Source organism: Meleagris gallopavo, chromosome 3, assembly GCF_000146605.3.
Source record: "Meleagris gallopavo isolate NT-WF06-2002-E0010 breed Aviagen turkey brand Nicholas breeding stock chromosome 3, Turkey_5.1, whole genome shotgun sequence".
Lineage (NCBI taxonomy): Eukaryota > Metazoa > Chordata > Aves > Galliformes > Phasianidae > Meleagris > Meleagris gallopavo.
This window is the reverse complement of record NC_015013.2, coordinates 47,675,113-47,690,454: the sequence shown is the minus strand read 5'-3', so window position 1 is coordinate 47,690,454 and position 15,342 is coordinate 47,675,113. Positions and strand designations below refer to the sequence as shown.

General features: G+C 36.2%; 1 protein-coding gene across 2 annotated transcripts in view; it reads right to left on the bottom strand.

Moving 5' to 3' along the window:
* Positions 1–15,342, bottom strand: part of MIB1 (mindbomb E3 ubiquitin protein ligase 1) — a 62,065-nt gene that overhangs the window by 34,293 nt on the left and 12,430 nt on the right. For both annotated transcript variants that reach the window (XM_010708827.3, XM_010708828.3), the window contains exons 5-11: positions 13,169–13,373; positions 11,278–11,461; positions 10,860–11,004; positions 9,334–9,467; positions 8,244–8,351; positions 5,636–5,833; positions 3,000–3,151 (exon numbers count right to left, since the gene is read on the bottom strand). In XM_010708827.3, the coding sequence (XP_010707129.1) occupies positions 3,000–3,151; positions 5,636–5,833; positions 8,244–8,351; positions 9,334–9,467; positions 10,860–11,004; positions 11,278–11,461; positions 13,169–13,373 (1,126 nt within the window). The remainder of the gene's footprint in view (positions 1–2,999; positions 3,152–5,635; positions 5,834–8,243; positions 8,352–9,333; positions 9,468–10,859; positions 11,005–11,277; positions 11,462–13,168; positions 13,374–15,342) is intronic.

Sequence of the window (15,342 nt, the reverse complement as noted above, 5' to 3'; positions counted from 1 at the left end):
TATATTTTGAAGCATTCAGCTTCAAACTACATTGTCTGAAGAGCAAATATGGAAGCAAAGATTGCTTTTACTATTTCAGAAAATAATTTTACAACTCTGATTATTCCAGACCTTGTCTCTTTGAGGACTTGCATGACCAAACACTACAAATTCCTGAGATACTAAGAACAGCTGAAATCCTAACTCTCACAGAACACATCAGTTAAACTCCATTACCATCCAGTTCAAGCCATCTGCACATTCTAAAAGGACAGATCTATGAAAAATAATATAACAACTAGGGGGGAAATTGCAATTCCATTTTGAAACACTATTTCCTATTTGCTAGTTTATGAACACAGAATTGACAAACCGCTTGCTATCAAAGAGCAGTGTAAAAGCTGCATCTTATTCCAATTTTTTTTTAACCTAAAGAATAGTTCTTCAGTTCCTAAGAATGGTCTGAGGAACTAGTAGTACATGTGCCAAGAGAAGTCAGCTCCAAAAGCAGCCTCCATTTAGGATGCTGACTGCAGTGTGAATAGCTCTTTTCACAAGATACAATGCAAATCTCCATCTAACTGGGGCAATGGATATATAATACACCCACACTTCACAGTCTCATCTTCAGATGAAAAACTCAAAGTCACAGGTACGTGAATAGATCAAACATAACCAGAAGTTGAAAACGTGGGAAACAGAACTGATCTGTAGAGTATATTCAAATTTTATTCTGAAAAATCTCATTAACACTGAGGAGACAAAGTCTGCCGAGCTTAAAGGTTCACGGTACTTTAAATGAAAACAAAACATTCGTATAATAATTATTTATATGTTTAATATATTTGACCTTAAGGGGAGTCTAGTGCAGTCTATTCCATATATGGCACCATAGCTTCAAGCCACACAAACTCCAGCTTAGAAAGCTTAGATTAGGAAATACAACTAAGTGCTTAAGTAAAGCTTCAAGCAGAATGTATTACGTACTGCTTGTGATCCATAACAGCTACAAGGTAAAATTCAGAGTATTATTTTTAACAGTACTTTAAATATATTGTGCTCAGTGCATTTAACAGATTAGTAGTATCTACTGTTCTACATCAGGTTAGAAAGAACAGGTGACTAATATAAAAAAAATCTGCTTTCATCTGGAGTGAAGCCAGTGGCAGAACTACAGATCAACATAATGAAATAAATGATAATCATTTAAGACTAAATGAAAGCAGAACTCAACTCTCATATGAATCAAATAATTATGATTGGGGCTGGGGGAGGATGTGTGGAAGGAGTGGCACAAAAGAAAGCTTTTTGAAATCTTTTTATTTCCATTAACTTCTTCCCAGGTCGATATGTAAAATGCCTAATTCTGTTGGGGAAAAAAAAAAAAACTATCAACTTTCATAGTAGAAAAAAAGATTCTCTCTGTCTACCTGCTTCAGAGGTATCAAGCACAGCTGCGACCAGAAAGTAGATACTTAACTGCTTTATATAGCAAACCTTTTCAGATAATAGTCAAAACACATATGCAGGGAGGTATACACAAGGTTCTAATCACTAATATTGGAAATATTTTTTATTCTTCAAGTAAAAACTTTCAGAAAGAAGAAAGGATTCAGGGAAAAAACTGCATTATGCCTCACGTTCTACCAGCTGTCAAACCAAACCAGTCTAAGCTCCAATTTTGATCTCTCTGTCAAAGAAAAATCTTGTAGCTCCTAAAACATTCACCCACAGAAAAATCTCCAATACCCCTAGGAAGAGCTCTTTTTCCATACACTTTCCTTGCATTTCATATTGAGATCGTTTTCATGCAAACCAACCGTGACAAGAGCCTAAGGAAAGTAACACAGAAGTTAAAAAGAATCCAATCCAGGTAACTGGAGACTGCACACAGTATTCCTGGTTAACGCTGTTAATGTAAATATGGAGAGTTCATGTTAAATGGGTTAAGTTACCCATTTGTGAAACAACTGTCTTTGCCAAAAATATGCTCTCTTCACAACATCCTCAAAACGTTCTCTTACAGACCTGTTACAGGCACTGTAGAAAGCTGTAAATACAGTTATTGTTCCTATCAACCCCAACCACAACTTTCAACTTAAGTGATTCCATTCATTTTACATATGTAAACGCTCATATTTACTTTTTGACTATCAGCTCGATAGCTATATGCTAAGACATTCACCCACATGTTATTCCCATACACAATGTACTTATTCATCTAGCTTCATTCAACTGAAAAGCAGCAAAATTTAGCAGTAAACAGGTAAGCATATACATTACTTTCTTCATGCAAAGACAATTCTCCACCATGCAATATCAAACTAAAGTCCTGTTATTGTAACAGCCTTCAAGAAAATCAGTTTATCCGTAACATAATAAGCAACCAGCAAGTTCTCCCATGAAGCTCTACCAACACAATCATTTTTTTTGCAAACTGTCTTAACTGAGGATTCAAAACAGATGCATTGTATGCAACTGGCACAAAACCAATTATGCCTTAAATCTAACTTCTTCAGAATAACCTGTTACATAAAGAAGAAATTCCTTCTACACGTGCTTTTGAGGAAACAAAATCACGTTTCTTTTAGCAAAGGGGATTGGATCCAACAATCCTATCACTTCATAACCACACAGTATCTTTAGAAATCACTCAAGTGTTTCTAAAAACTCAAACTCCTTCCCCAGTTCCAACATTTAAGAACGGAAGCATTTTTACGAATGCTTTAAGATCCTACTTAACTTCTCACTTGTAAAAGCCTATTTGCAAACTTTTACAGACTTCTACAGAGATCCAGAGTTGCCTCAACACAGCACTGAATGCAGCAGATTAGCTGTTTCATACCAATTGTGGCTACTCTACTATTAGAAACAATTCCTATCTAAGCAATATCAAAATTTAAGAAACACAATTATATGCAGGCTCAAGGACCTTTTGAAAGAATAGCATTATTCCACATTCTATGCACTTGTCTTTCTCTTACAAATGAGAAAATATTTTTTTAAAAACAAATCTTTACCTTGGGTTTCCTCTAAGTGCAGCATGGTGAAGAGCATTAAAGCCATTGTTGTTGGTGATAGTAACATCTGCACCAGCTTCTAACAGTACAGCCAAGATGTCATCACGCTTTTTACTTATTGCATCATGGAGTGGAGTATCACCTTCAGAATCCTGAAACCAGAAACAGTTTGCATCAGTTTCTGTATGCATCCACATTAAGAAAAAGTAACACGTAAATATCACTGGGAAAAACTGGCTACACAAAACAGGTCTTTGTTTCTAGAAGTGTGGCTATATTGTAGAGTTCAGAGCATGGTGCTTCTGCTCTTATTCTGGTTTTAGAAACACTCGAGTAGGTGATCCATCCATGGGCTCCCAGTTTTCTATGATTACCCAGCTACCAGAACTCCAAACCAGAGTTAAAGCATGCGTTGCATGCGACGTGTTGCATGCGACAACGCTGGAGATACTGGTGTAGATATCAGCTCCTGTATCTCACATCTGGATTAATGAGATGCCCAAATTAACATTTCTGAGTAACAGAAGGTCAGTAACAAGAACACCACAACAGAGATTAGCCAGGCAGGGAAAAGGCAGGGAATTCTGAGTGATGATGGAGAAGATTGAGATAGTAAATTAACCACGTAAAAGATAATGCCAAAAAGATGATAGGAAATAAAAGCTTAAAGAAAAGGAAAAAAATAAAATGCAGACCGAGTAATGAATTTAGGCACATCTGCCATTTTAACCAAAGCACATCATTTTCCATGAAGCAAAGGCCAATCTCACAAGCAATATTAAGCTTTTAAACTTCTTATAGCTCATACTGGATTACATTACACAAGGAAAATGAAAATATTTCTCTGATTTCATTGCATAATTAAATTGAAGACAAATCATTTATATTTTTAGCTTGCCATTTTATTCTTCAAATATCCCAAATAAGGGGAAATACTACTTTTTCCTAAAAGTAGTTTGTACATTACTTATTGGAGGACCCAAATGGTTGGGCTAAAAAGGAATGTCCTATGATTAACAGTGAGAAAACACATCCATTTATGCTTATTTGCTGCTATCTAAGCAAACTTTCCAGATTTATGCTTCCAGTAAAATTTTAACACCATATAAGTCAGGAAGACTTTTGTCACTGACTCAACTATTAACTGATAAACACAGGAACTGAATATTTTAGCAATACAATCTAACATGAAAACAAATCTTTTGAATCTTTACCATGAGAATCACAAATTGACAAACAGAAAGTGTCAAATAAAGGAAAAACTCGAACCAGTTTGCTAGAATTTAACTATGCAGCTTTTATCTAGTCTAACTGATGGTATTTGTTGAATGTACTGCTTACAAATTAACATGCTTCTGTTTACACAGAGAATGGGTTTCAGTAGAAGAGCGATGGGCACTTAAATTCCAGTCGTGACTCAATCTGACTACTCTGTGCTCTTATCCACCAAGTCAGTCACCTACTCACTCACCTACTCACATTTGCCCGTTAGCACAGGATCTGAAAGTTCATTATGTTCAATGACAGTTTTATTTTCCAGGTAGAGATCCAGAGCACCATTCTACTGAATTTTTCAAACCAAATGCATTTCTGTTATTTTAAGTCAGAGATATTCACTTTGGCTACCCACAGATCATTTTATGATGCACATTATCACCCCTGACTAAACTCAAGACAAATACTCTTTACTTATCCAAAGTTCAACAAATACTAAGGAGGGTATGGATGAACACTAGCTGGCTGACAGCTCAGGCTCAGCAAGCTGAAGAGTCTACACACGAAGCCAAGTAAAAGCAGATAGACAATCAATATATTCATTAATTTTAAGTTTGCTTTACTTTTGTTACATGAAAATACAGTTTTGAAAAATTTACTGCTTTTTGACATGATGACAAAGCAAGATGGTAGATGTATTATTAACGTGTCTTGATTTTACCAGGACATTACAGCTGCTTCTTTCTACTGCAAACCTCTTCTGACTTGTTTTACTAATGCACTGCATGAGATTGCATTAAGCTCATGAAGAATATGGATGCTTGCTTATTTGACAGCAGGTTTCTCCTCTACCTTCTCAACAGGAGGTTCCACTCATATGTCACAGCTTCCACCACATTCATTACAGATAAAATTGCCTGTGTAATTATGGAACTCAAGGCCCCATATATCATGACCTTTTAGATAAAAGTCTGAGCTTTAAAAGAGAATTTGGCTAAACAGTTGTATCAATGATAGGTCAATTCTGGGGGGAAAAAAGGTTTCTTTCAGTGAAACATTCCACAGTATCAACATCCAAAGAAAAATTCAAAGCTGCAAACAGCTGCAGATTAGATAGAACAAGAATTTGGAGGAAAAAATTAACAATCACAGATAACTACAGTCTGTGAAAATATCAACTAACATGAACTGGCCTGAGTAAATCAGGTGCCTTTATCAAGCTTTTTAGAAAGCCAATCAATAACAGCATTTCTATTACAGCTGTCACATTAGGGTAGAAGATTGGAGAGAGAACTTCACAAGGTCTATTCCTTTCCATACTATTTTCCATAATTATTCTATTATCTATACATAGCATCCACATGCTTCAAATGCTAAAAGTAGAATAGATTCACATTTTAGGTATTTAACATCTGCATTACCTGGAGACTAGGATGGCAGCCAAAGTCCAGTAAAGTCTTCACAACTTGAAGATGACCTTTGTTGACAGCAATATGAAGTGGAGTCTGTCTCCGTTTGTTGCGAGCGTTCAGATCCGCGCTGCCTCGGTGCAAAACCTCAATCACAGCACCCTCGTCACCAAAGGCCGCGTGATGGACAGCCCTGTCTCCATCTTTATCCTAAGGTAGAAACATTAGTTTATATATTCCACACTTCATTTCAAGAAGAATTTAAACAGAACCATGAAAATTTCTTTGAAGAACGGGATATTTGAATGGAGCTGAGATTATTTAAACTAATAAAAGAATTGACCAAATCATAAAGGAATAATAGAGAATGAGGAATCTGTGTACAGAAATATGCATTCTACAATATATAGTACTAAATGCTATACCACTGTCAACAAAAACAAACAAAAACACAATACATCACCCACCCTGTAACTAAGGATAACCCATTCTGTAATCCAGGGACTGCCAAATTCTAAATCATGGAAAAAGACCAGAGAATTGTTCATATAACTTACTTAATATATATTAGGGCTTATTATATCTTAATTTTGAGTTTATAAATTGTTTTCAAAGGAAATTTGGGATTGAAGCTAAAATTAAATGCAAGTTCTGATTCTATGATGAAGTTTCACAGCATTAAAATTCTGATTCAATTCAGTTTGTCTCAGTTTCATTACTTCATTCTCAGTTTAGATGAAAGGCATAAATTTGCTAGTTAGGTTTAACATCCATAAGAGTGGACTGTACTAGTGAGGGCTTGGACTTCACAATCTTTATGTGTCCCTTCCAACTCAGGATATTCTATGATACCTCTGAAAATATCAACAAAATATCAATCAAGCAATTTTAACATTAGCAAGAGTACACAAAAGCAAAAAAGCAAAAAGAAAATAGAACACATAAGAGATTTCAATGGTATAGTAATTCCCATAAGCTAGTTGCTTGTCTGAACTTACGTGCGCAGTGAGATATCACTAAGCATTTGCAGGATTTAGTTTTGGCAACAGAAGAAGATTAAAAATTCAGAAGCAAAGTTATGTGTTTAGTGTAGTAAAGGATCAGAAAAGGCAACTTTTCACTATTCCTCATCCAGTTAGAATGAGCACCGTGAGATGAAACTTAACCATCAGCATGCCAAGTATTGTTTTACTTCATTCTGAGAGCAGTTTCATAGGAAGGTGGTAAATTGCTTTTTCATATTTACAGTCTACAGAGTTTTCTGAGATACTTGCTGATGAAATCCCACTTAATTTATTAGATATTTTACAGTTTAAACATATTCCAGTTTTGAGACAAAACCACGATTTCACAAAATCTTAACATATGGAACTCCTACTTTTATGAGCAGTGATTTACAGAAGTCTGCGCTTTAAGCTTACTGTAAAAACTAGTAATCTCAGGAGCTAATTTACACTGTATAATTGCTAGATAGTAGTCTATTAATATACCTAGAAAAAGCTAGCAACTAGTTATGCATTTTTCGTAAGACAAAATAAGTCTAATGTTTTCAATACAAAACCAAAATACTAAAAGCACCATATTTCTCCACACGCCAAGGACATGACATTGTCAGTGCTGCCAATATAACTGATACTCGTTCATTTCAGTGGACTAAAAAGCTACTACATATTGTTACTATTTAATAGCGGGCTTCTTAAACTGTCAGTAACAATTTTTCTGACAAAATAGAGGCCACTTGAACTCAGAATTAAGCTGAGTTAAGCAAAGAGGAGGCAACACCAACAGAACCTTCTTACGATTGAGATAATGGGAACACTAACAACCCTACCAGATAGATGATTACAAGATGCCTTATCTCAAAGCTGCATAGATAACACTTTGACCTCCCTCTGCAATGCATCTAATCCTTCCTTACACCACTGAAGTATCAGTCCACAATTTGATTAATGCTGCAGGTTGGATCCCATAGTACAGACAAAAAGCAGCTCAGATTAGTTAACAACAATGCAGGGTGTGTACTACAGCGAAAGCACTGCTTCTAAAATGAAGGTATTTCACATAATTTTGTCCACAGCAACAAAGTACTGCATCAAATCTGTCATTTTTGCCATTTAAGTAGAAAACTTCTACGAAGCAAAGACGTACTAGTGAATACAAAAATTATTTCAGTACCAAGGAATGTATCATTTCATCAGTGATAACACAGCATAACTAGCTTTTAAGCACAAAGCCACACATCTTATACTAAACATACAACACTTTGCCACACTGTGTCCAAGAAAAGCAATCTGTATAAAAAGTAGACCGATTCATTTCTCTGCAACCCGGTTACATACCATTAAAAAAAGTAAATTTTTCTACACCCATTATTACTCTGCTTATTTTTTTTTTTTAATAGCTATCTACTAATCAAAAAAGCAAAAGTAGTTAACCTGTCATCAGGAAGAAACATGTTAGGAAGCTTAGAAATATAGTTGTATGTAGTGCAAACTAAAATAAACAGAGAAGAATTTACTATTACTATTGCAGGAAAGCAACTCCAACAGATATGCTATTCATGTGTGTAAGTAAGTTTAAAACTTAAGGGTACAAAAAATATTTGAAATATTTCATTTACCTCTGCTTCTACATCCACATTCTGTTTCAGAAGCAACTTCAAAATGTCAACATGGCCATTCTGACTAGCTGCTTGCATAGCTGTGTGTCCAGCACACTGTCCATTTACCTGGAAGCAATTAACACTTTGAGATAATTTGCAAGATGCACATACCCCTACAAGACACTGCATACATGCAAGTGTCTTAGAAAACAGAGTATATTACTGAATCACAACACAAGGCTAGCAAATGAACTATTTTTAGAAAGCTGCCTTTTTGACATCACCTCCTCCTAGGTCTACTCTATCTTATTTTCATAGCATTAGCTAGATTGAAGGAAAGCAGCAGCATTTATTTCACACATTAAGATCTTAATGATAACTGGAGCAAAAAATATAGATTACCTTCGGGCCTCTGTAAAGACAAGCTTTTGAAAAGAGGCTGCATAATGATGTCTGTTCTCTGCTCTAAGTTATACTTTACTTCATTTTCTAATTTATGTCAACAACAAAAGTCAATCTGAACAGAATATCATGCTTTATATAATCTTGAGCTACAAACTAGCCATTGGAATTGATGGAGATTAATCTTCCTCCTTCAAGGATACCTACTGTTGTAGTGACAAAAAATTCTGATTGTGATTTTGTAACATTTTCCCTGAATCAAGTAATTAAACATTTTCTGTCCAATTACACAGTAATGTGACTAAACAATTTGGGAAACAGTATCTGAGAGAGATTAGGTGATCTACTTTACGAACATAGAGGAAAAAAAAAAACAAAAATCCACTCATCCAAAATTACCCTCCCTCCTTCTATTCTCTAAAAACAAAAGTCTAAGACCCTTCATTAATTGTGAGAGTTTAACTCTCTGCCCTGACTCTGGAAGACATAGGACTGAAGACACTTTTATTCACAGCAGACAGCATAACAAAACTTGTCCACTGAAACAGGATGTTAAGCAGCATTTCAGACATCGCTCTGCACAATTCAAAGGAAAACAAATGGGAGATGATGCACTGGAACAAGGCGTATTACTTCTATGCAAGCATGCTACTGATTGCCTAAGGATATCTATTCCATTAGCATTGCAGGACCCCCAATAACTCACATCCACATCTGGTCTCTTTAGCAGATCTTCCACTTTAGCAACATCTCCATTGGCAGCAGCTTTAACCAATTCTTCATTGAGATCTCCAGATTCTTGGGTTTCAAATAATTTCTTCAATAGCTGGGACAGTCTCTCTACATTTATTAAACAGACCACAGTTAAGACTACAGTTCTAGCCACAAAAGAACAGGAAAAACAACAGCAAAGATTATCACAATTCTAAAGACATGTAGCTAGTAATACACAAACCACTTTTAAAATTACAGGGTTTTGAATAAATCCTGAACCCTAATCCCTTTAAATAGTTGAGACAGTCACATCAAGTATTTCAGAACAGAAGGGGTTCAGGTAAAAATACAGATTTCCATGTTGATGTATCAGGATTCTTAGTCTTCTATCTTAACTGTGTCTATTTCCTGCCTTCTATTATCATAGTCATAGTGTGTCTTTTTTCTATTTTTTTTTCCTTTTCAGGAGAAAATTCACTGTATCTATGCTCACAGTCCCTATGAAAAAGTCTAAAAGTCTATATAGAAAGATTTCATGACATTAGAGTAAATATGTGAAGGGGAAAAAAAAATCAATTAGCTGTGACAAAGAAGAAAAAAGACGATTTAGTACAACCAATTAATGAAACAGTCAATAGAACACAAAACATGTACTGGATAATCTTTCTGCCATCAGTATTAGATGAACACTAACACTTTAGGACAAGGGGCAATGATTTTAAACTGAAACAGGGGAGGTTTAGGTTAGATATTAGGAGGAAGTTTTTCCACACAGAGGGTGGTGACACACTGGAACAGGTTGCTCAAGGAGGTTGTGGATGCCCCATCCCTGGAGGCATTCAAGGCCAGGTTGCATGTGGCTCTGGGCAGCCTGGTCTGGTGGCTGGCGATCCTGCACATAAGCAGGGGGTTGAAACTAGGTGATCATTGTGGTCCTTTTCAACCCAGGCCATTCTACGATTCTGTGAACATAAGCAGGTTCGACAGAACTGAAATGTGCTTATGTAGCCTAAAAAAGAAATTCCCACTATGATTAGCCAAAGTATATCTGATTAAGTTTTAAGACAAGAAACCTTTTAAGAATGCTAACATAAGTTACTGCTTACAACAGATCCCTCATTTACACTTGCTATCTTCAACCCACTTAAAACAACAAATGTGCTGCTTCCTTCTCCCAGTGATACTCTCTTCATGCCTTACAGCCTGTTCCAGTCTAACATCTCTTCTAACCACTCCAGCTTTAAAGCCCTCAGAGCTGGTCTCCAAAGATATACTTGCAGTAGCCAAAGAGAATCACACATTTGGTTCTGCATCTATCAAGATAACAACTATAAACAACTCCATGCCTCCTGCAAGCTTCTCCTTTCATCTCTCCATTAAGAGTAATATTGGAGTAGCTAAACATCAAGTCTTGAGTTTTATTAACCTTAAATACTGGTACAGAGTTTGTATGTAACAATTCTGTGATTAACACAAGTACTTGTCACACATACATTACTGGTTATTATTTAAACTTACCACCAGACGCATTACTTATAGCAGATCCTGCTGATGCCACCTTTGAGACAGCTGCTGGATTATACGTCCAAGATGTCCCACAAACCTCTACCTTTAAGTCACTGTCCGAATAGATCTGCTGGACACGACCAACTTTACCTAAAGTCTGCAATGAAGGAAACATCATAAGTAAATACACTAAGAATAAAGTAGTTAGATATCTGAACATTACAGAAAACAAATTGTATCAAATCAGTTGTATAATAGTACAGTTGCTAATCCTTCTTGCTAAGTTTCATCAGGCTAAGCAAGTATTAAACATGGTTTGGTTAAATATACTTTCTCTGACACTTTCATGGCCTCCAGGTATTATTAACAATCATAACCAGAAATATTACACAAGTTTAATCACCCTGAGTCCAAACATACAGCTACTTACAGGAAGCATTGCTTCAGCCCACTCTCCATGACCTCTCTGAAGAAGCTTGATTCGCTCCAAGTCATAGCACACTTGAACAAGGTCACCCACTTGAAACTGAGAAGTACCTCCTTCCGCACCTTGAGCAGCATCTCCACTTCGGACAACATTGGCTTTGGTGAGAACAGCTGGATTGAACGTCCACCTAGACAAAGAATCATTTCAAGTAGGTTTTAAACTTGGGAAATGAAATGAATGTTAAAAAATATGAATAAATAAACTGGATAAGGTTGTGCTTGTATGCCTAAACCTTCCCGTAAATTGATGCTGCAGCAGATGTTGTTAACTACTTCTTGCCCATATGAGTGAACATTGCTCATCATTTGAATACTGCCATCCTCAGAGATGTAAATTACTGAAGCAAACAAGAAACGTCTTACAAGCTAACAGCTCATGACAATTTAATATTCTTGAAATTAGTTTTTTTTATTATTCTTCCAGGGCAAGAAAGAGTCAAATTGGAATGGGAAAGATTAAGTTTCTTACAAATGACTGTACTGTCAAGAAACAACAAGGGAAGAACTCTGGATGTTGCCCCTCCTCTCCAAAGTCAGAAGATGCAACACAGAGTTATAAAAAGATTCTCCAATCAAACGCATGGTTGAATTTAACTGAGCTATCCTATTTTTCCACTATCAATTTTATTGTTTTACAGAAATTTAGCTGTTTTTATGTCTGATTATATTCCAGTATTTAATAAGGTAGTCTGCACTTCACATGTAATTTGTTCCAGGATTGACTTGCATTCAACTGTTTGATCTGGTTGAGAAGCACCAGGTGACTGATGAAAGTCAAGGAAAAAAAAAAACAATATAGATTAGCTCCTCTGATTGCCTCTATAGCCACAATTATCAGACAGAATGGTACCTGCATCCCTATGGCTCCTATTAGTTGGGAAAAAAGATTTTTGCATTACTTCGCAATATTACAAGCAATATCCAGAGGGAAAGCCTGAACATGCTGACACTAATCTTGACAGATATTAATCTTGATACTTTTTTTTCTTTCTAAGTAGATTAGAGTGGTGAGCAATCACTAACCACATGAAGTTCATCAAGAGCAATGATTCTTAGCTCTTTTGGGACAAATTAAATAGGTCGGTCTCCAGGCAGAACTGAAATAATGACCTACTCACTGGCTGCTTTTTAAAGAGAAAACCAGTACCTGTAAGCAAAATGACAAAACCATTTGGACATATCAGCTCATATCTATCAGTACAGCTGTGTTTAAACCCTGTTAGCATCAAAGCAGCTAACAGAACATGAAATCTTTTTGTTTTGGCAACAAGTTCCCCAACGCTTCCTATTCCTGCCTCACATCTACCCAAACTAACACTCCATTGATCAAAAAAAAAAAAAAAGACTAGATACAGATCAAGTCAATGTATCTATACTATTAGATGAGATTCCTAACAAAGACATTCATCACCAGTTTTCTTAACCTATTTTCCTGAAACTCTACATTGCACTGCTCTTACCATTCTCCTTGAAACCATGGGGTACTTCATAATAATAAAAAAACAAGTACATTTCAGAAATAAGATATTCCACAACTTCATTATTTTGGACTCAACCTTTTTCTAAGTGCGAAAGGCAACAAATCTCCCTGTCCTACTAGAGCTTCAAATCTTTAAAGTTCAGAGAGCTTATATTTATAAATATAAATATATTTATAAATATAAAAAGTCCTCATTACATATTGCAAAAGAAATATAAAATATAAAATATAAAAATCCTCAGAGATATCTTAATATACACAAAAGCAGAACAGAACCTCTCTGGCAGTAAGCAATCACACATGCCAGAGGCAAAGAAAGTTTGTGATTATGAACAACAAAGGCTACAAAACAAACCTATTGCCACTTGGATATTGTACTACAATGTCATGATCCTCATCAATGCCACAAACTGTTCCAGTTGTTGTTAAGGTTTCAAACATGCCATCAGTCCATCCTCCATGACCATGCTGCAAGGACTGTACAATTTCCAAATCAAGGTCAATGTTTACAAGGTCACCAATTTGCAGACCACCAGGATTTCTGTTACCATTTTGCTCACCTAAAATAGAAAATAAAAGGTGTTCACATGACCACAGTAATTTTCCAAGCAATCTGAAAAACAGATTTCTGACAGAGCTGATAACCATGAGGCTCCATATCTACAAAACTGTAGTAGTCAAGAGCTAAAACAAATAGGAACGTGTTAAAAACTCTGAATCTCTGGGTATTAAATAATCTATTTCTTCTTGAGGTTTCAAGGCAAGTAAAAAAGATGGTAAATACTTCTTGCACTACGGCTTCTAACCGAGATGTAATAGCTATTATATGGTGCTAGACATATGGAAACATCTAGCTCTGATAGTTTTGAGGTAATCATATACAAAGTGCCACCTAACCATTCATAGGTCGAAAGATAGACAAAATGCTTATAGAAAGCGGTTTTGAATTCAGTCAATCCATGAATGTCAAAACAGAACTGGCAAAAGACAATCCCCAGAATGATCAATGACGAAAGCGTCTTTAGTGGTCTAAGTGGGAACGTGACTACAAAAAAGAAAACTTGCAAATTTGGGGGCAAAAAACCTCCACCGTGGACAATGCTTGCTTTCAAAAGACATCATTACAAAAAGTCAATACCTGATGGAAAAAAGCATACATTCATACACCTCAAATTGCAGTAACTGATGAGAGAAGAAAGTTGTACAACTGCTCACTGATAGAAACAGAGGATGCTATCTGCTGCCATCCACAGAATAGCAGAGTGACAACCACAGAATTCATGAGTTCAGTGACAATATTGGTTGCATAGGAGAGGGTCAACAAAATTCCTTTAACAGTACTCCTGCCTAGGCAAGAGGCAATATGAGAAAGGGTCCTCACGCTGTAATAGTAAGTAGAAACAAATAGTCTGACACAGAAACAAAAAACATTCTTTGGAGGGAGACCAATTCCACAGACTGAAATCCACACCAGATGTAGTTCTGCAGCTAGCAATGCCAGTAAGTCTGCAGAGGACAGAATGGCCAAGAAAAGACTTGATACTGTTGAAGAAGAAACTGCTGTGGAAGGAAGCACGCTTGTGAATGGGTGCTCATGTTCAATGAACTTTGATTTCTACAACCACCCATGTTGTCACAGTGACTTGTTTCTGTTCTAGTCTTTGTTTAAAAGACACATAGGACACTATTTTCAGTCTGCATCCTTTACCTCTGGGGAAAAAAACAAAAACAAAAACAACACAGAACATGGTAAACAGACACTTCTGCAAAGGACAATTAAGTTAAAGAATATTTCTTCAGAAAAACTGCCAATATGGAACTCCGTAGATAGAAAACTATCCAATAGAAGGCATTACAAACATCGCAGAGACAGCCCTGATTAGACAGGGAAGCTTAAGCAAGAGGAGAAAAAAAAAACAGCAAAACAGTAAAAATGGTAGAGAGTTCTATGAGTGTTAATTAGAGAATGGGACCTTTGGAGGCTACGTGGTCTGAGCTCTTTGTGTAAGCTCTGAAATAATCCATCCTGTTTTCTGCCAAAACAGTGCTAAAAGCACATTTCGTCAGTGTTGCCTCACCACTTTTGGTAAGAGGGAGATAGATGTATTCTGTTCCCTAACACAGCCCACTATCCAATTTGCTTTATTTACAAATAAATGATGGCATTCTGCCACTTAGTATTCACTTCAGCACTCAGGTCCTCCTCATCAAGTCTCCTCAATTCCCAATTTGTTCTCATATATGGAGTTATACCAACAAGTGTGCAAAATTCCATTCAAATTTCACAAGGTCTCCATTTACTGAATTCTTTTCTCTCTTAAGGTTCTTCTGAGTAAATCCTGACTTTCAGTGACACCGTTCTTTCAACTTCTTGCCAACTGCAGATTTCCTGGGACTGCATTCTGCCTCATCACAAAGGTCACCAATGAGGCACAAAATAAAATTCAAATAACTCTGCTTATGTATACATTAACTCTGTTACGTATACTTTTCTAAACATACCTAATTATTTAGAAGTGGCTGGGCACA